At 39.1% G+C, this 21,629-nt stretch overlaps 1 protein-coding gene across 2 annotated transcripts; it reads right to left on the bottom strand.

Moving 5' to 3' along the window:
- Positions 1 to 1,700: 1,700 nt before the first annotated feature.
- Positions 1,701 to 8,667, bottom strand: LOC149459413 (gastricsin-like). 2 transcript variants are annotated; one of them, XM_089681107.1, is made up of 10 exons: positions 8,603 to 8,658; positions 6,351 to 6,507; positions 6,142 to 6,259; positions 5,583 to 5,701; positions 4,092 to 4,291; positions 3,704 to 3,706; positions 2,642 to 2,749; positions 2,141 to 2,288; positions 1,942 to 2,040; positions 1,701 to 1,853 (listed from the first exon to the last, which is right to left on the bottom strand). In XM_089681107.1, exons 1-10 carry the CDS (start codon positions 8,656 to 8,658, stop codon positions 1,701 to 1,703), a joined length of 1,161 nt encoding a protein of 386 aa, XP_089537233.1. The 2 variants fall into 2 exon arrangements, with proteins under 2 accessions (XP_089537233.1, XP_089537234.1); XM_089681108.1 differs by lacking the exon at positions 3,704 to 3,706 and having other exon boundaries at positions 8,603 to 8,667.
- Between the last annotated feature and the right edge of the window lie 12,962 nt (positions 8,668 to 21,629).

Raw genomic sequence — 21,629 nt, 5'->3', positions numbered from 1 at the left:
TCCTTAAAATCTAACTCTCTAACACCACTATCCAAACCTAAGTTAACAGTAATGAATTCTCATTGTATAGACATGTATATGGAGCATACCTCAAAGAGCAAGTCATAGCTCCCAAGTTAGACAAACTGAGGACTATAGTAACAGTAAGTTGATGTATTCGCTTTAAAATGGACTCATGAAGGCATAAATATGGGAGCTGCCATTGCTAACTTAAGCTGGCTTTACATGGACTGAAATTTGTCCGGTTCAGCAGGGACCAGCAGAATTTCGATCCATGTATGGTAACTGTGGTTGAACGGAAATTGATCTACCAATCAACTCCATTAATGCTACTGGTTATAGTCTGCAGCTCTGATCGGAGTATTGTGATGGTGGGGAAATTTTTCTGCTGTAAGAATACAAAGACACAGCGGAGAGGATTCCTCCATCCACCTCAAATGCATGGATGGTGGAATTGGGTCAGTTTTTTTTTATTTAACTGGCTGGTTGAATGAAAAAAATGCATACTATTGTATGGGCAATTTTAGTCTTTTTTAAGCTTGTAGGCTTAGTGTCTGTTATCCTGTTGCTAACATGAAGACCTAGTTGGTCATAGGCTGGAAACAAACATGGTATAAGAAAGTTCAGACTTTTCATACTATATTGGTTGCATGCCTTAGATGAGTTCAACATTTGAGGTTGATGGGGAAATCCTCCCTGCTGTGTCTTTGTATTTTGAGATTGGGTAGAGTTCCCCACTTTCAGAATACACAGATCAGTGCCGCAGTCTATAGTCTGCAGATCTGATCATGTGGAAATTTTCCAGCAGGGTGGTTTGAAAAGAAGTTGATTGGTATATCGACTTCTCTTCAACCACAGTGGCCATATATGGATTGAAATTTGGCCAGTCTCTGCTGAACTGTTTTGGCCAGTTTGTATGGATTAGAGTTGACATCCTGACAAACTGCACCTTTAAAAACCAACTCAGCAATGGCAGTTCCCATAATTCCATCTTCAAAGGTTAACTTTAAACAGAAACCTCACACTATTTTGAAAGAAATAATAAATTTTAGGCAAAAATCAGAATATTGATTTAAAATGATGATCTATTTCTAAATGTAATTTATACTTCCCCACTTACCTTTGTATTTGGGGTTAGGAAATATGTAAATCCAGGGTCCAACTACATTACGAACGATGTTTCTATGCCTCACCTTCTACGGTATCATGCTGTATGACAGCACAACATATGAAGAATCAAAGCAAGGATTGTTTTGATTGCTGAATAAATTATTAGACCTACTCTACTAAGATATGCTGTGAGGTAGGTGAACTAGATGTAGCCAAACAGGCTAAAATTCAAGTGCATTTGAACCTAGCAAGTAGAGGAATGTTAACATTGTAAAAAATAACTTTTTAACAGAAAGGGTTATAGTTTTTTCTACAACTTGTTATGCTATTTAGCCTGTTTTATGTAAACAGTCTTGAGTAGATTTAATTAATATGAAATAATATGATAGACAACTATAGAGATTGTTTTATTTTCATATGCATTTATTACTATTTGTCTGTAACATTTCACCTTTGAAGAGTAAACAATTTTACCCTATAATGTAAATTCTCAATTGTGGCATTGTCTTCATTTAACTTTGTGGAATCCTTAATTCATTAGTTGGTTGTGGTGTTCCAGATTGTTTTTTGTGTTCAGCTTATACTACTGTTCAGGCCATGGCTGCAAAGCCAACTTGGTTGTTGCCAAGATCATAAACAGAATAGTACTGCCTAAGAAATACATCCCCCAGAATCCAAAGTGGCTGACCATTCCGTGAAGGTAGGTATGTTGACTCAAATCCAACTACACAGTATCCATTGATCTGAAAATAACAGTGATAGATGCTTGTATTCAAAAACTGCTGAGTAAAAACACAGTAAAAGCACTGTGAAATAAACGTTTATAAATACCTGTAGGATGTATCCTGAAGGAGGAATGGAAAACTGGTTTCCACCGATGGTGAAGCTGATAGGTGGCAGATTTTGTACATTGTTGCAATTTACATAATACTAAAAAGAAGCAAAGGGTAATCAGGACCCAGGTTTGGTTTATACTGTATGTAAGAATGCTCATTTACAGAAAGTTTAGAACATTTATAAATATCATTACCTGGCCATTTTGACCTTGCTGGGCACCTAGATCCTGTAGAAGGGTACTAAGGTACTGTTGGGGAATGGTAAGAAGAGGAGTGCCTGTATCCACAATGCCCTGGCAGCCCTGACTGCACCAGCCGCTTGGCTGTCCATTAACTGAGAATCTAAAGGGGTAAAAAAAAAAAACGCTATTTGTAGTCACATATACAGTATCTATTCAGCATCTCAATAATATCCTAAATTATCAGTGATTTTCTGTTTAAATGTATTTATTTAATTTTATTACTATCATTATTATTTCATAAAGAACTGTAAAGAGCATTAACATCGCTCAAAGGTCAGTAGATGTAAGTAGTCAGGTAGCTTATTGCACATTTGTTTTCTTTTTTTTTTTGCCTTACTGGAGCCTGAAAATGTACAAATATTGTTAAAATGGAATTGCTTTATAAACATTTAGATCCTCAGTAATTCAAATTTCACCAGGCTGTCAGCAAAAATCTGGTTTACTGATACTCACTCCTCAATGGCAATCTGCCAGTAGATCTGCTCAGTAACTGGAGTCCAATAGATCTGGCCTGAATATAAACTGTTGTCCACTCCACCAAGTATTACTTCTCCAGATTGACTGGGAAGATAAAAGGCATTCGATTATTGAAACTCTGACATAAAGAACAAGTTTGATAAACTTCAACATTTTGTGGGAAGCATATTGTGTTGTCATCTTTTTAATAGATATTTGGTCCTGAGTTATTAAACGGTGAAATAAAGAGAGGTGCAAATATAAAAAAAAAAGTACCCATATCCACTTTAAATATGCAATCAAGTGAAGGAGAAGCTCAGTTGTTTAAAATTATTCTGGACATGACTGGATGTTTGACATCAATACAACTTGGCGTCAAAGTTCTTCACTTCGTCTTACTTTGATAAATACGTAAAACTCTAGAATTAGACAAAACAGATATTTCCTTGCTGTAAAGTGGAATAAAGTGAAAAGAATATTACTTCCAGTTTCAGTGGAGTATTTGCTTTTGTGCCACAACCATAGAAAGTATTAAACTGCTAAATTGCTTCTCCTTGCACGTTAAAACACTGTATGCATATTTTGGTCTTCCTAAAACAGTTTAGGGATACAAAAAATAAATAATTAGCTTAACTTGTTTGTGGTAATCTAGTATCTAGAATTATAATTAAATGTCTTTATACTGCTTAAAAACTAATATTTAAGTTTTGCCTTGAAACAAATTATGGATTTACTTTACTAGAAAAATCTACTACATTCTCTACAATTTTCTCATTGAGGACTTATTCAATAAAAATGGGAAAGTGTTGAAACTAAACTCAGTTTTTTTGTCCAGCCAAAATGTTACTTTCAATGACTATGTTATCATTTAACAAACCCTCTGTTTCTCATTATCTTTAAGTACTGTAATATATGAGCTTAATGTCATTGCAGCTGACATCAGAAATGATTAAACAACAAGAAAGAATTATATTGATAAAAACTTGATAATGACTCACATAAACCTGGTAATCATTAATACTTTGATAAACACTGCCTCCTAGAATGAAATTTATGAACCTGCTGGCTTATCATGTAATTATATTCTGGAATTACTATAAATAATTGAATTAAACTGTTTTATAGATGTAAGAGAAAATGAAAGTATCTGATTGGCTGCCAAGAGCGACAATCCAAGACTGTATTGTATGCACAAGGTGACAGAGCGGGTTATTTAATAAAACTAGAGCATAATCTGGTGCAGCTCTGCAAAGAAACCAATCAACTTCAAGGATTCATTGTCAAAGCTTATTTGAACAAGTTAAAATTAGAATCTAATTGGCTAACATGCACAGCTGCACCAGATTCTGAGTGCTCCAGTTTTAGTAAATCTCCCTCAGTGTCTCTTGACACTGACTTTGATATATCTCTGCAACCTTTTCTATGTTTAATCGTGGTTGGTTCTCACCCAGTGAGATAGAAGCTGAACACAGGCTGTGGAATAAGATTTTGTTGTATCAATCCCTGTATGGCGGTTGTGGCACTTTGTGCTGACAATGACTGATAGGCCATTCCAAAAATACCGTCAAATTTGGCATAATAGAAAAAACTGCTTGGTTCAGTGACACTCAGACCCAGCTCCTGGTTTTGGATGGAGAGCCCTTGTACCTATAATATATAAATACATGAGAACAGCTATAAAAGTTATATGGTAACTGGTGTAATTCTACTGGTACATCATAAAAATAAAATATTGTAAGAAGACACGAAAAAAAGCACAGATAGTATGTGTAAACGGTTAAGTAAATTGCCTTTTTTATCTGTATCTACCGTTAAGGGTGTTGCTTGTGGCATAGAGCAGACCCATACTGCTCAATTTTATGCTTGTTAAAGAAGGTCCTAGGAGCATTTCCCTTGATTCCAGGCACATGGCATTTCTTGTCACCCGTTTTATGTGTGTTCCCCCTTTTCCCCATGAACATGTTTATACATACATGGTATTTTATTTAGCATCAATCTTTTTGTCACACTGAGGTTGTTTTTTGCATTGTACTGTTTCCAGTCTGGATAACGTGGCACAGGGCATTCAGAAAGTTTTCAAGTGTAAAAGGGGTTCATGCTGATCCTGTAGATATTCAACTGTGTTTCCCCCTGACTCTTGCATACACTATGCTTGAGATGTGCAATGCATGACATTTGCAATTTGTTGAATGTCTAAATCCTGTCAAAATTTAGTAAAACATTATTATATAAAAATGGTTTAAGTTAGAAATGTATTAGGATATTTTGAAGAGAATTAACTAAGTTTCTTTAAAGTGCATTATATTCAGAAAACCTTTGAATAACCCCAGTGGAAATAATTTGTGGAAACCAAAATCAGGTGATGAAATGATTATAGGCTAATTCCACCTTTTGAAAAAAATAAATAAATAATTGCATTGAACCCTGCAAAGCATTGTGGTGGGTCATGGGTGCAATGCTCAGGCTCCTTGAGTCTTGGTACAGAACTTCGGTTATGAGGCTGGTGGAAGTTTCAGTAGGCTACAAGGAAGGAGATGTCACCGCACTTGTACTCTACTAGGCAATATGAGTCCCTCTGCCAAGGTGGGAGATGGGACTAGTATTCTCTTCATTCACAGATTTATGTGAATGAATGATGGAGCTGCGCAGGGTGCAACAATGCACAGCTATACCCCATTCAAAAATTGACAGGAGCTTGTGGGAAGAAGAACCTTCTGGATCCTTTAAAAGAAGGATGGGGAGGAGGGGGTGTTTAAGGATGAGAGGCTGTGGACTTTGATCATATTTTATATTACACCATAAAGATTAAGATAGCTTTTAAAACTGATTGATCTCCCAATCAGTAAAACCTGCAAATTTGAATTTCAACGAGAAAGAGATTTTAACTAATCATCATATGTTTAATCAACACAAAAGACATAAAATAAAATGTACTTACTGTGACTGTGTCATAACCCAGCACTCCAGTCATGCTACCACTACCATACCACATTGAAAATTGTTGATTATTGGAATTATATGTAGAAGATTGGGTAGGATTGAACAATGGGTGGTTGGCTAAAAGTTAATGGAAAAATGTATGTTATAAAAAGATGCAAAACAGAATAACTTTCATTTTTTATATTTGCAAAATTAGGAACATCGTGGGATTTTCATTAGACTCTTCCTATGACAACAACAGTCAGTTTTTGTTTATATTCTGGGGATGGATAGGGTTGTTGGCAAACGATCTCATTCTTCCTGAGCAACAAAAAGTATTGGCATTCAATCATGCTTTATTTCAACAAAAACCTGCAACTCTTTGGTCATTGTATTTTTATCCATTTGTAAATTGTAATTAAATAATTCACTATATGTTATTGTAGCTTGCATTGAATATTTTAGATGATGCACTACTGTGACAAACAGTGCCAATTTTGGTTACTATTTAATGATATATATAATGTTTAAAACACAATCATACAACTACATTTTTAGATGGTTTACAAACTACCTACTACAGGCTGAACTTTGACAGTATGTAGAAGCAACCCAAAGATTGGAAGAACCAGTGTCAAAGGCAACAAGAAAGTTCTGGGGTGGGGTTCCAATGCTGATCTCACCAAAATAATAGTTCTGGAAGAGAAAGTAAACATGTTTGGTTCATATTTGTTTATACATCATAACATCATGATTAAAATATACTGTATAAGCAATGAACACTTACATCCAAATACATAGGTTCATAAGCAACTCCAAAGTTGCTCTGACTGTTTAGGTTGTATTTAATAGCTGGTTCTTTTATGTGGGTTTTCATAAAGTTCTCCAGAACGCCTTCCTCTTTCATGGTTTCTCTGATGGATTTCATTCTTTTTAGGGGAACCCTTCAATAAAGAACAATATATTAATTGGCATTTTTCTACAATATTATGTAGATAATGTCAGCAACCAAGTGAGGATGAATAAAATTTCTCTTTACTTCGTCCAAGGAGTACACTTGTTCCAAACAAGCCAACACTAATGCATTTTAGCCTATCAAGGCCTTCCTCATAGTTCAAATTTTATTCATCCTCACCTGGTTGCTGACATGGAAGGACTCTTGTGTTGCGGGGTGTAGACCACAAATCAGGTATGGTAAGTGGAAACAAAGAGCTCTTGCCATCCCTGGTTGCATGTTTGGGTTGTACTGCCATTATCTTGCATGTGTGTTTATATTTGTGCAATATATTTTTATTGAACATGAAGTATTGAGTATAGTCATATTTTATCAATATTATGCACAATGTTAACTACAGTTAGGTAAAACATATGCCACTTACTGTATTACAGTATAATGATATGTCACAACTATATATATAAATGTATATATATATATATTGTATATAAATGAATAGAGCTTATCTAGAGAATGTAGGGGCTCATCACCTTGTTTTTCTTTTTGTTGTCACAAGAACACTTAAATATTTTAGTGGGGGCTAACAATTTAGTCTATAAGTATATTTCATTTATGAGAGTGTAACAAGCCCCTTGGCAGTGTTACACATTGACAAGTGTGTGTCCACAAACAAGTCTTCACAGCTATCATTTTGTGATAGCTCAATAAATTTCTCCAAAAGAAACAAAAAAAAGTTTCTTCTCCTGCTTGTGCAGTCACTGGGGTTGATTTACTAAAGAAGTAAAAGCTTGTTCATTTTGCAAGGGAATTGTCAATTTAAAAGGTCATTTTTCACTTAGTTTAATGAAATGAAAAGTCATTGCAAAGTGAAAATGCTCTTCTCCTTTAGTAAATGAGTCCCAACAGCTGTTAATACTTTTTGAGAAAGAGGTTGCAGGAAGAAAAATATTTCCATGATATGGTTTCTTAACAGCTGTAGAGATTATGTATTGATTTATTAGGTTGCTTTGGTACAAAATATTCTAGTGTTGTGGACAAAAAGTTACATAGTTAGTCTAGCTGAAAAAAATACAAAAGTCCATCCAGTTCAACCAAAAAAAAAAGTTATAATCGTATATCCACAATTGATCCAGAGGAAGGCAAAAAACCCAGCAAAGCAAGGTCCAATTTGCTCCTGCAGGGGGAAAATTCCTTCCTGATCCCCCGAGAGGCAATCAGATATTCCCTGGATCAAATTAGAAGAATAGAATTATTTAGTGAACATTTTATTGTGAAAGTGAACTTTGTTTTCTGGAGTGCTTTTGGACATGCTCCAGATCAGCCTTCGTGTTTTGCTCTGGTGTCTGTTAAGGTTCTTGTGGTAAACCCAAGGAGGCTTAGGCCTCTGCGGTGTATTAATATCAAACAATCAAATATACAGTACTGCATGTCTGTTTCTAAGACAAACGAAGAAACAGAACCTACCATGTGAGTCTGAGAAAAAAAATCATAAAACAGACATATATTTATATCAAATGCAACACACTCTGTCATTTCATACATTTGCGTAAATTGCTTTCCCGTTCTAAGAAATAAAGTATGGGCAGATATGTGCATCATGGAAAGTCAGTTCTTTTTGAGAGACAGCCAACAACTTTTTCCAAGAATATTGGAATGTTTGTATTATTCCCATTGTTATTGTTATTGTTATTATTCCCATTGTAGAGAATTGTTTCATACATATATTAGGCCAGGTTCACCTCAACTTAATGCAAGTACTCTAATGTAATTGGTCAGCTTGGTTGATGCTTTAGTTTGTATTTCTTTTCAGTCGTGTTATGTCTAAGGTGTTATCGCAGTAATCTTTTGAGCATTGTAGCCTTTTTTCACATTTCCTATTCTCTTCCATAAAATATGTTTTCTATCAAATAAGATAGGTTCCCCAGTGTCCCATCTTAAATTCTGAACATCCCAGGAGAAAAATACTTTGCAAGTTGAATAATGTATCAAGATTTAAAAAAACAGATGACAAATTATTACTTATAGCAGTATTCACTTTCTAAAATTATTTTAATTTCCAATTTTGCATTATTTAGAATACTCACCTAACTTGCCCCTCAGACACATAGAGGCAAATGAATAAAAGAAGCAGCGACTTCATTGTGATAGATCTCAGGTAAGCTCTGTATCAAAGAAGTAGCAGTGCATATGCCTCTTTATAAACTCAAACATTCCTCAAGACAACTCCCTCTTACTCAGGGATACCTTTTTCTTATCATCTTTTTTTCTGTGCCAAGATTATGGAGATTAGAAGAATTAATAGGAAAAGCAAACAATCTTTAAATTGTTAGAGAAGTTTATTCAATTAAGAAATATTTTCTGCCAATTTGCCAAATGTTTTTTTATAAATATACTGTATGTTTATGTGCTTTCATTTTTGATGCAAATCCAGTTTCATGCAAAAGACACCTCAAGCAGTTGCTACTAAAATTGGTACACAATAACAGCCTCAAAATATTACTGTGAATTATGTATTAATTTATGTCTAAATAGTTGGAGATGGCACTGACGACACCACAGGTTGGTCAGGCAGGACTGTAATATCCAAGTTAGAAATATTTTTTTTCATTTGAATGATATATGAACGTTTTGTGATAGAGACGTGGGAGTATGATAGTTGTCTGGCCACCAATTTTGAGGTACTAGAAACATATGTCAGCAATGGCAGCCTACATATTCCATACTTTCTTACTATCCTATCCCATCCTACATAATATTAAAAGCTAATTGCCACTTTCATTTTCTCATGGGGGGGGGGGTTGTCCCTAGTCCAACCCCAGCACACAATCTGTTTCTTCCCTAATATTGCATATAGGAGGGTGCAAGGGCTGCTTTTGGGTGGCCCCAATGCTAAGTTCAGGCAGGGCATTCTTGTGGGATAGCAGGGCTGTCTACACCATGAGCCACAACTTACAGAATGCCCCAGGGCATCCACAGGCAAATTACAGAGGTGTACAGGGTTTGAAATGTTCCCACCCAGTACTAAAAGAAGTCAGTCTGGCTGACTAGGAAAGAAGCAGCAGCATAGGAGCATGTGTTCATGTTAATAAATACTCTGAACACCAAAGCTGGGGGGTTTATTATTACAGCCTAAGCCTGCCACTGATCACTAATGTGGAGTGTTTTTTACAGTGAGCCTACCACTGACCACCAATACTTTGGTGGGGGTGGGTACTATTACAGCCTGCCACTGATCTAGGACTGCTGATAGGGTGTACCAGACAAACAGGGGAGGATTGGCCTTGCAGGAGCTGCCTGTGCATGGTCCCAGTGCAGCACCCACAGATTGGTTCACGCAGTGGCATTCTTGGGGGGTGGAAGGGCAGTCTGCTTTGGATACCACCACTTGGAGTGTGTCTCATCGCAGCCATCAACAACTTACAGACTGGAATCATTGTGTTGGGTGCTGGAACTCAACCTGAAGCTACCACTGATGCTGGGGGAAAGGGAGAAGTGGAATACTTAATACAGCCTGAGCCTGCCACTGACCATCAATGCTTGGGAGAGTTAATTTTACAGCCTGCAACTAACCTCCAATGCTGGGGGGGGGGTTAATTTCACTACCACTGACCAGCAGTCTAGAGGGTATTATTGTGACCACATACACCAATGCTCTCTTTTACTATTACTGCTGCTGACACCAATAAAAGAGCTTATTTTTAATCCCACACTGCAAGCCATACACCAAAAAAAGACACCCAGGTTACTGGCCCCATCTCCAGATATTCAGCGGGTGGTGTGCCATATGTAACACATTTTCTTCTTCATCCTTTTAAGGTTTTCCTCCTATTTTCACATATTTGCAACTGTGCTGGAGATCTCTGGAGGGGCTTTGATGCTACAATTTGGGCAAAGTGATATACTAAGCTCTGCATCTCTGCGTAAAGTCACAATGGTACTTAGAACTGCTGCTGTCTACCCTCCAAACTCCCACCCACAGCATGCATGAATTTTAATTTCATGGTAATTACTGAAAGTAATTTTGAAGTATTGGGGGGGGTTAAACAAAACGATTGCCCTAGGTGCAACTTAAGCTATATACACAACTGGTATAGGGACTTCTGCCCACCAGGATGATGGAACTTGCACTGGGGAGCTTTTTGGCAGCCAGGCATGGTGCAGGGGGCAGAAAGCACAAATCTACTATGACAAGATGCAGTTGAAGATACGCATCACTGTCAAAGCTCATCCAATAGATGTGTTGGGGTGGGGACTTGTCAGGTAGGCTGAACAGGGTACCATGATTTCTAATGGTATCCATGCCTGCATATACTGCCTGCCGTCTTACCCACTGCATGCCTCTTCTTTGCAAACTGCCTGCAGTCATACCTCATACCATCCACACTCCTTTTCTGCACATACTTTATACTGTCATACATTCAGCATTTCTTTCTTGCAAATACTGCCCACTGTTATGCCATCTGATCTCCTCCCTTCCCCCCCTAAAGCATTTTATTAGCATTCTTCATAACATCTCCAGCCTTGCCTGTTCTGGAATGGTGATATATTTTCTGCCCTTTATTTCACTGTATTCCATTGCCCAATCACTGTGTTTGTATTTGTGAAAAAAAGCTTTTGCGCTAATTGCAAATTATACAAAATTAAATAAATATAATACAATATACCTAAATAAAAACTGCTGCCACCTTGAGTGAAATAAATCATATAAACAACAAATGAACCCTAATTGATTCAGTGGCCCTGTTAATAAACAAATTAATAAGTGACTAATTAACCACATGCCGCCCAGCCACTGTATAAATACGGCGGCAGGGCGGCACGGCTGGGCAAAAGCACGTTTTAGAACGTGTGTTTTGTAAACAGGTAGGGGGCGCGCGCGAGGCGCCGCCGCCCTACCTGTCCCGCCGATCACAGCCGCAGATGTCAGTCGCTGGGTCACAGCCGGTCGTTACTGGCTATGTCCTGGTGATCGGCGGCAATCGCTGCCAGAGAGCACAGCTGCAGTAGCTGTGCTTTCTGTCAGTTCCCTGACAGCTCCAGGACACGCTGATCAAGACAGAAGAGTTTCTCTCTCCCGATCAGCGGTGTCCTGTGCAGTACACACCCCTGTCCCCTAGTAAAACACTCCCCTCACACAGTTAACCCTTTCCCTGAAAAATAAACTTAACCCCTTCCTCCCCAGTGCCATTAGTACAGTGTCAGTGTTTTTTTTTTGCACTGATCACTGTATTGGTGTCACTGGGGAAGTCAGTGACCCCAAGTCAGTACTCCCCAATGTCAGAATGTCCACCGCAGTCCCGCAGTCGCTGATCGCCGCCATAAATCACTGATCGCCGCCATAAGTCGCTGATCGCCGCCATTATTAGTATAAAAAAACCTAAAAATCACAGTATCTTTCCTGCCATTTGTAAACACTATAACTTTCACGTAAACCAATTAATTTACATGTATTGGGGTTTTTTTTTTAGCAAAGACATGTCGCAGAATGCATTTTGGCTGAAATTTATGACTAAATTTGATTTTTAAATTTTTTTTTACTGGATGTGTTTTATAGCAAAAAGTCCAAAATATTGTTTTTTTTCCTCAAAATTGTCAGCCTTTTTTTTATAGCACAAAAAATAAAAACCGCACAGGCGATCAAATACCACAGAAAGAAATCTCAATTTGTGAGGAAAAAAAGGATGTAAATTTCATTTATGTACCGTATTGCATGACCACGCAATTGTCCATTAAACTAGCGTATAGCAAAAAAATGGTGTAAATTGCAGTATCTATACCATAGTTTGTGGACGCTATAACGTTCACGCAAAGCAATCAATATACACTTATTGGGATTTTGTTTACCAAAAACATGTAGCAGAATACATTTTGGCCTAAATTTATAACCAACTTTGAGTTTACTATATATTTTTTATAGCTGAAAGTAAAAAATATTGTTTTTCTTCAAAATGTTTGGCATTTTTTTGTTTATAGCATGAAAAATAAAAAGTGCACAGGTGATCAAATACCACCGAAAGAAAGCTCTATTTGTGTGAAAAAAAGGACATAAATTTCGTTTGGGTGCAGCATTGCATGACCACGCAATTATCAGTTGAATTAGTGCAGCGCCGAGTAGCAAAAAGAGGCCTGGTCATTAAGGGGGGTAAATCCTCTGGAGGTCAAGTGGTTAATGAAAGTCCATAAATTCATTCCAGCATGATAATCTTCTATTTGTTTCCCAGAAGCAGAATCACCACGTGTTCAAGAAAAAACGTTCTCCTTTCGGGCGTACACTCACCAAATTTCCATGCCTTCCACTCTCATTTTCGGCACATATCATTTTGAAAAACACCAAGTAAAAAGGAAGTATGCCAATATCAGTATATCCACAATCCTCCTTGCTCCTCTCTCCTAGAGACAATGGCCATGAAAGAGTAAAAGGTAAAAACTCCAATGGTGCAGTACAAAGAACACCTTTTATTAAATAAATACAGACAGCTGCTCACAGAATACCTGAAAAAAGCACGCCTGTAGATAATGCATAATAGTGTGATATGGTGGGTTAAAAGCAGTGCTCTCACCACCACCGGATCCCAAACAATGGCGCTCTCGCATCACCTCCAGTTCCGGTCCCAGATGTCACTTCCGGTCGCCGTACAGGCTTCCCTTTTGTCAAGCCTACATGGAGTGCAAGTGTTCAAAGAGTCCAGTGTTGTTCTAGCAGCAGAAGATAGTGGAGAGCAGAAAGCTGGAGAAAGCGGTTAGGTTGCTTGGTAGCATGGCTCTTAGGGTTCATGTAGACTTCAGCTGATAAACTCACGTTTAGGAGCTGTTCAGCATTTTTTTCAGCAGCCCCTGAACTCTCCCTAATGTTTTCCTATGTGTCCATGTAAACTATGTTGTTTAAGTCATTTACAGGTATTTGAGTTTACAGTCGTTTTTTTGAATGCAGAAAACTTACATTCAGCAGTCGATTTTATCAGCGTTTCAAACACAAAACGCTTGTAAACACGGCAAATCACGTTTATAAGCGTTTGCGTCTGACTTTTTTTTTAACTCTTCCAGTTCCCGATGCTGTCCAGAGCCTTTTTTCATCATGAAGAATGCATGCAAAACATTTTCAAGGTACTCAGATGGACAAAACACTAAAAACAGGATGTACCTACCAAGCTGGTCACACATTGTAATGACCAATTCACACCTCAGACCTCTTCCACCCTTGGAAACAAAAGATATGTTAATGTCCATTCACACCTCAAATTCCTCATGAAGACCCCCTGCCAGATGGCCTTAATGACTCACTCCACCAGACACCTTTCCCACCCTTGGAAACAAAAGAAATGTTAATGAGCAACTCACACCTAAGCTAATTTCAACACATACTTCTGTCTCTGCTTCTACTCTCTGTATTTCTCTGAAACAGTCTGAAATAGTTAATAATTTACCACTTTTCAGTGCATTCTGGACATTTGGGAGGTTCTCCTGTGCTTATCTTTAAAAAACGATTCTAAACGCAAATGCACATAAACGTGTTATACAAATGTGGCTAAACAGACTTTTTTTACCTTCATTTTCCAGCAGTCAGTTTTCATCGTTCAGAAGTGTCCCGTGTACATGGGGCCTTAGTGAGTACGCAAGTTAGGAACATATATGTATTTGTTACGTGGCAGACAACCATCTTAGAAAGATAGCAGAACTTCAGAAGTATTCAGAAATACTTAAGAAGTATTTGAAAATTTGTGGAATATTTAAAGCATCTCTATTGTTTGTGAAACCTGATCCAGGTTGTTTTAGCAATATCATTTTGCCTGGCAGAGAAGCTAACAATCTATTATATCTTTGAAGGTCACAACAATACCTTCCTTATAAAAAGCCTCATGATTTTAATTTGCTTGATAGAGAAGCTGACAGCCTCTTGAAACCTAATAATCTGTTGTATTTTGAAGGGTCATAACGAAATCTGCTTGGCTAATGACATTATCTTGTATTTGTAATTATGGTTTTTTTTCTGGGCTTATAGGGAGGTCCCACCTACATATTTGCAGGGTCCTAGCATGTGTGTTCAGGAAGTACAAAGTAAGAATTAGAATGTTATAGGTGTAAATGTTTTCTATGTTTTGCTCCAGTTGTAGATCAACATGCAGTATCCTCCATAGTGAAGTAAAACACCTCTATATTGAATTCCGAATGTGTTCAATCATATAAAATATCAAGCTTTTACAGTAAACAGGAATTTTTGCCTATGTAGTATAAGAATCCGGGTGTCTTTTGAAATATTTCTTTCACCAGCTGGAGAGCAGAATACTTGTATTCTCAAAGATTAAAGAATATGTAAATCCACAAACATTTGGTGGATGTAAAGGCTCAAACGTGGTTCTAAAGGCTCAAAGTTTTTTCACCTTTATGCATGAAGGTAAAAAACCTTCTGTGTGTAACAGCCCCCCCCAGCCTCCTCTAATACTTGCTTGAGCCCCACTGTGATCCATCAATGCACAAGAGCCTTGGCTCTGCAGGGGCTCTCCCTCCTCTTTGGCTGCGACAGCAGAGGGAACCATTGACTCCTGCTGCTGTCAATCATAGCCAGTGAGGCAATGAGGAGAGAGGGGACAGGGCCAAGTGGTAGCTGTGTAAATGGTCATGAGCAGTGACTCAGGAGCGAGCCTGCTTGGGTGGCTCCATAGCAAGCTGATTGCTCTGGGGGCACCAGGCACGAGCAGCACCGATGGGAGACCCAAGAAGAGGAGGATCGGGCTGTTCTGTGCAAAAAAACTGTACAGAACAGGTAAGTATAACATGTTTGTTGTTTTTTTTAATTGCCTTTATTAATATATTGCAGCTTTCCAGACCTTGGATGTGGTGGTTGCAGAGGAAGAGGGTTTTCACCTACCTAATTTTCCACTAGACCCAGTTATTAAAGCTGTTGACCAAATTGAATTTGCCATGTCTGTGAATACTGAAGATTCACATCCTATTTACGCTTTTGCAGCTTTAAAAATCCTTACCTCAACTAAAAGTCACTTCAAAAATACATTGAAAGACTTTTGAGTGCTGAGGTAGGGGTTTCATTTCTTAAATCTGTTTAATTAGAATCTTCTATTTATTGGAAGTGGAAGACAGCATCAAGGGAAAGCTATGGATTTCACTTCTGGAGATCACAGAAACATTGCTGTACTGTATTCTGTATGTTGCACATTTGATTTGCTCAGTAAAACTCCTTAAAGAAAGGCTGTTACCAGCTTTGCAGGTAAAAGCACAGAAAAATTAAGTATTTGTAATGCTTTCTTACAGTATCTTTTCTTTTCATAAATTATCTTTAATTATATGCAGTATTGCTTTGAACTTGCTAGACTATTTGACTACTTAATGAAGAATCAATTCTACAGCACAGCCCTCTTGCATGTCATAGCCCTCTTCTATTCTGGGAGAGTGAAATGCCTCTTTTTGCAGACTCAGCTCCTTTGGCCCTAACCTCACCTCCCTAAATAATCCTCTACATTGCAGCCAGGGGAATAAAGAAGGGGAATACTATACAGTGTCATTTGAGTGGAAGGTCTGAATCTGCTAGGGCTGCTGACATCAAATCTAAGAAGGCAACACCCAACATCAGTCCCAGGCCTTTTAGATGTGTATACAAGGGAGGCCTCTGCAGGTAAATAGTATGCATAGAATATGTCAAAATGCACATGCTGTATAATCTTATGAGAAGATTGTTGTGAGAAATTAATGGTCTGGCAATCGGGTCTCACTGACCGGGTTCCCGCCTGGCCTAGAGCAGATTGACAATTGGGTGGCCCTCTCCTCCCTCTTAGTGGGCGTCATATGACGTTCTTCACATTGCGCCATTCATGCTCCCCGCTGGGCATGCAGCATGGCAATCACTGATCTGCTGTGTTCCTCAGACACAACGCTGCCCGCTCAGGGTAAAGAGCCAATGAAATTGGCTTTTTACCATGGAATCAGATGTGATCAATTACAGCTGTTCATAAATTTAAACAAACAGCAGTAACTCACTGTTCCTGTCTTCTCCTCCTCACACACCATCCTGTGTGAGGAGGAGAACCCGGGAACAATGAGTTAACAGTCAACCCCTTCATTACTGTGCACCACACTGCCCCTTAATAAAGAGTAACTGTCAGTGCCATCAGTGGATCTGTCAGATCAGCCCATCAGTGGATCTGTCAATGGACCCATCAGTGGATCTGTCAGTACAGCCATTAGTGGACACATCAGTGGATCTGTCAGTGGATCTGTCAGTGCAGCCACCAGTGGACCCATTAGTTGATCTGTCAGTGCAACCATCAGTTGACCCATATGTGCACCCATTAGTGGACCCATCAGTGGACCTGTCAGTGCAGCCCATCAGTGCAGCCATCAGTGGCTTTCTCAGTGCAGCCATTAGTGGACCTGTCAGTGCAACCCATCAGTGGATCTGTAAGTGCAGCCCATCAGTGCAGCCATCAGTGGACCTGTCAGTGCAGCCCATCAGTGGACCTGTCATTGCAGCCATCAGTGGACCTGTCAGTGCAGCTCATCAGTGGACCTGTCAGTGCAGCTCATCAGTGGACCTGTCAGTGCACACAATCAGTGCACCCATCCGTGTAGCTGTCAGTGCAGCCAATTAGTGAATCCATCAGTGTACCTGTCAGTGCATTCACCAGTGCAGCCCATCAGTGTACCAGTCACCACAGCCATCAGTGCAGCCTAATCAGTGTACCCATCACAGAGTCGACATCACAGCTGCCCATCAGCAGTGTACCTCTCATACAGCCACAATCACCAGAGCCGCAATGTCCAAAAAATATTTTACTAGTGAGGAGGCATATAAACTTCTCAGTATGATGGATGAGAGCAGCAGGGAGCTCTCACCATCCAATTCCGATTCAGAATACGAGCCAATCCCAATGGTCAATCAGCAAACACCAATGGCGCTAGACCCCAGGATGAAAGGCCCAGTACCAGCACTAGAATATCCCACCAGACCCCAAGAATTACTGCCCAAACATATCTTCCTTGTGCCCTGGTAAACACATTATAGTTGCCTTTCAGCTCAGGATCAGCTTCAATCCCCCTTTCACCGCATAGCCAGGTGTGCAGACCAATAGTGAAAATTTTTCTGAAATTTTTTTATTTTTATTTGTTTTTCCTTGCCGATTTACTTCAATAAATTGTGGACCAGACAAACCTTTTTGCCCAGCAATATATTCATCAAAATCCCAATACATTCTATGCCCATCCTTTTCAATGGAAACGTCTCACAGTGGAGGAGTTAGAATTGTTTTTGAGCTTTACATTTATCATGGGGCTTACAAAATAAAAAAAGAATTACATGCCTACTGGTCCACTGATCTGATCCTGCGATTCCTGCATTTCAATGATAACTCCCAGTGCCCTCCCCGAGATCATCCAAACTATGACAAACTATACAAAATCTGCCCCCTAATTAATTCTTTTGCTAAGAAATTTGCAGAACTTTACAGTTGCAAGAAAAAGTATGTGAACCCCTTGATATTACGTGGAGTTTTGCATGAATTGGGCATAAAATGTGCTCTGAACGTCATCTAAGTCACAACAATAGAAGAACACAGTCTGCTGAACATAATACTACACAAACATTAGATGTTGCCATGGTTTAATTGCACATAACATGTAAACATTCACAGTGCAGGGAGGAAAAAGTATGTGAGGCCCTAGCTTAATGACTTCTCCCAGAGCTAATTGGAGCCAGGAGTGAGCCAACCTTGACTCCAATCAGTGTGATGATATTGGATGTGTTGCTGACAGCTGTCCTGCCCTTAAAAAACACACACCTGTTTTGCGTTTACTGGTTTCAAGAAGCACTGTCTGATGTGAACCATGCCTCGCAGAAAAGAGCTCTCAGAAGACCTACGATCAAGAATTGTTGACTTGCATGAAGCTGGAAAGGGTTACCAAAGTATCTCCAAAAGCCTTGATGTTCATGTGTCCACGGTAAGACAGACTGTCTACAAATGGAGAAAGTTTAGCACTGTTGCTACTCTCCCTAGGCATGGTCGTCCTGTAAAAATGACTGCAAGAGCACAGCGCAGAATGCTGCATGAGGTAAAGAAGAATCCCAGAGTGTCAGCTAAAGACCTACAGAAATCTCTGGCACATGCTAACATTTTTGTTGACACATCTACAATAAAGGAAAACATTAAAAAAGAATAGAGTACATGGGAGGACACCACGGAGGAAGCCATTGCTGTCCAAAAAGAATATTGCAGCACGTTTGAGGTTTGCAAAAGAGTACCTGGATGTTCCACAGCAATACTGGCAAAATATACTGTGGACAGATGAAACCAAGATTGAGTTGTTTGGGAAGAACACACAACACTATGTGTGGAGAAAAAAAGGCACAGCACACCAACATCAAAACCTCATCCCCACTGTAAAACATGGCGAAGGGAGCATCATGGTTTGGGGCTGCTTTGCTGCCTCAGGGCCTGGACGGATTGTTGTCATTGATGGGAAAATGAATTCCAGAGTTTATCAAGACATTTTGCAGGAAAATGTACGACCATCTGTCCGCCAACTGAAGCTCCGCAGAGGATGGGTGATGCAACAGGACAATGACCCAAAGCATACAAGTAATTCAACAAAACAATGGCTGCAACAGCACAGAATACGCCTTCTGGAGTGGCCCAGTCAGAGTCCTGACCTCAACCCGATTGAAATGCTGTGGCATGACCTTAACACAGCGATTCACACCAGACATTCCAAGAATATTGCTACACTGAAACAGTTTTGTGAAGATGAGTGGTCCAAAATTACTCCAGATTGTTGTGCAGGTCTGATTTGCAACTTCAGGAAACATTTGGTTGAGGTTATTGCTGCCAAAGGAGGGTCAACCAGTTATTAAGTCCAAAGTTTCACATACTTTTTCCTCTACGACTCTATCTCATATATTAGTTTCACCTTTTAAGGTACATTACTGAAATAAATGAACTTTTGCACGATATTCTAATTTTTCAAGTTTCACCTGTATACCTTAATAACTACTGTGCAAATCTGCCTCTTTTCCTTCACCTGTACCGTGAGAAAACTTTGGCCCTTCCATCCGAAAAAACAGAAAGTTTAGTGACCACAAGGCTATAAATGGGTGAATCAACAAGTCTGAGAAACGAGGAAGTGTTGGCTGTAAAGTGGAGGGATAAGAGAGATGTATACATCCTGTCTACCATTCACAATAACACCTAGATGGAAATTCACGGAAGACTAGGTCCCATCCAAAAACCTGAATGTATCCACGATTATATGGGGAGGGGGGGTGGATTTAAATGATCAGATTGCTACAGCCCTATTTATCAACAAGAAAGTCCCTCTTCTGGTATAAAAAAGTTGCTATTTATTTTTTCCATTTGGCAGTTTACAATGCGTTTGTCATCTATCAAAAGTCAATGGAAAGACCCGCCACCTTCCTCAAATATATAGAAGAAATCATCACTGCGCTGATCTACCAGCAAGGATCCCCCCAGACCCACAGAATCAGGAAGAAGATGCAAAAAAAATGTCAGAGAGACACTAGTATTCATTGTCCCCAATGTCCCTCCCAACCAGGCCTATGCATCAGAGACTGCTTCTGACGTTATCGCACATCACTAAAATATTAGTTCCCCGTATTGTTAACAGCCTGCCATTTCCCAGTTTCTAAAATCTGTGCTGATCATTTGCCTGCTGCCTTGATTGACCATGCCTCTGCCTTCCATGTTACCTGACCCTGGCCTGTTTACTGACTATGCCTCTACCTGCTGCCTGGATTGTTTCTAAAACACTTTTGTGCCTTCCACCTAAACTGACCCTGGCCTGTTTACCAAAGATGCTTTTGCCTGCCGTCTGGATTGTTTATAAACCATGTTTCTGCCTTCCAACTGCACTGGCCTCGGCCTGTTAATCGTTCATGTTTTTTGCCTGCCGTTTGAACTGATCTTTTACCCTACTACTGTAGTAATGGGATGCAAGATAACACATGGGTCTCACATATGTGAGCGGCTTCAGAGTAGAGAAAAACAGGTTTTGGTTTTCACCGGGTTTTGTAATTCCTGGATCAGGGTCTGTTAGTCCTGAGGCTTCGAAGACATTGGGTGGGACGAAGCCTCTACCCCTGTGGTGAGGTCTTACCTGTCCAAGGTGCAAAGCCTGATGTTCCTGCCTGCTGCCTGGAATGACCCAGGACTTTTTTCTAACTATGTTCCTGCCTGCTGCCTGGACTATTTGTTTGGCTGTTGCTGACCACATCTCTGCCTGTTTCTTGGACCAGTGCTCTCCTCTGTAGACAACTGCTCTACTATAACCACAAGTCATCTTTTGTTTACTCTTTGTTTAGCTAGGCTGTGAAAAAGTCTCATGCATGTGGTATCACTATACTCCGGAGGAGTAGCAGAATGTATTTTGGGGTGTAATTCTTGCTATGTCCATGCTGTGCTTTAGAAATATCTTACAAATTGACACCTTTTTTCAAAAACTTGTGGAAAAAAAATGACATATTCAAAAGACTCATTATGCCTCATAGAATATATGTTGGGTTGTTTGCTTTCCAAAATGGGTCATTTTGTGGGTAATTCCATTGTCCTCATGGTCCAGGGCCTTAAAAAATAGGTGATAGGTAGTCAGAAAATTAAATGTGTAATTTATGCCACTAGAACGCCTGAAGGTGCTACTTGGATGTTGGGTCTCTGTATGTGGCCAGGCTGTGTAAAAGTCTCACACATGTGGTATCGCCATACTAAGGACCAGCAAAATGCAAAATGTGTTCTGGGGTGTAATTGCAAGTATGCAAAAGCCATGCATGAGAAATAACTTCTTAATATTACAAATTTGTGTTAAAAAAACAAAAACAAAATTCCTTTCTTCATTTTCCTTAACAAATTATTTTTACCAAATACATGTAGATCTTTAAATTTTGGCCTAAATTCATGAAGAAAAATTACTTATTTGCCAGATGTTTTAATAGAAACTAAAAAAAGTGTTTTTTTTGTTTTCAAAATTGTTGCTCTTTTTTTGCTTATATCGCAAAAAATAAAAAGCCCAGTGGTGATTAAATACCACCAAAAGAAAGTTCTATCTATGTGAAAAAAATATAAAAGAGTTTTGTTGGGCTACAATGTAGCATAACTG

The sequence above is a fragment of the Staurois parvus genome, unplaced genomic scaffold (assembly GCF_062004578.1).
Source record: "Staurois parvus isolate SC_StPar_1 unplaced genomic scaffold, SC_StPar_1.0 ptg000261l, whole genome shotgun sequence".
Classification (NCBI taxonomy): domain Eukaryota; kingdom Metazoa; phylum Chordata; class Amphibia; order Anura; family Ranidae; genus Staurois; species Staurois parvus.
The sequence above is the reverse complement of the archived record's forward strand: the minus strand, read 5'-3'. Positions and strand labels throughout refer to the sequence as shown.

Coding starts and splice junctions, on each gene's coding strand:
- LOC149459413 (XM_089681107.1), bottom strand. CDS start 8,658: ATGAAGTCGCTGCTTCTTTTATTCATTTGCCTCTATGTGTCTGAGGGG. Junction 6,260..6,350: donor ATGAACCTATGTATTTGGAT/GTAAGTGTTCAT, acceptor TTTCTCTTCCAG/AACTATTATTTTGGTGAGAT. Junction 2,289..2,641: donor TGGCAGATTGCCATTGAGGA/GTGAGTATCAGT, acceptor TTACCCCTTTAG/ATTCTCAGTTAATGGACAGC.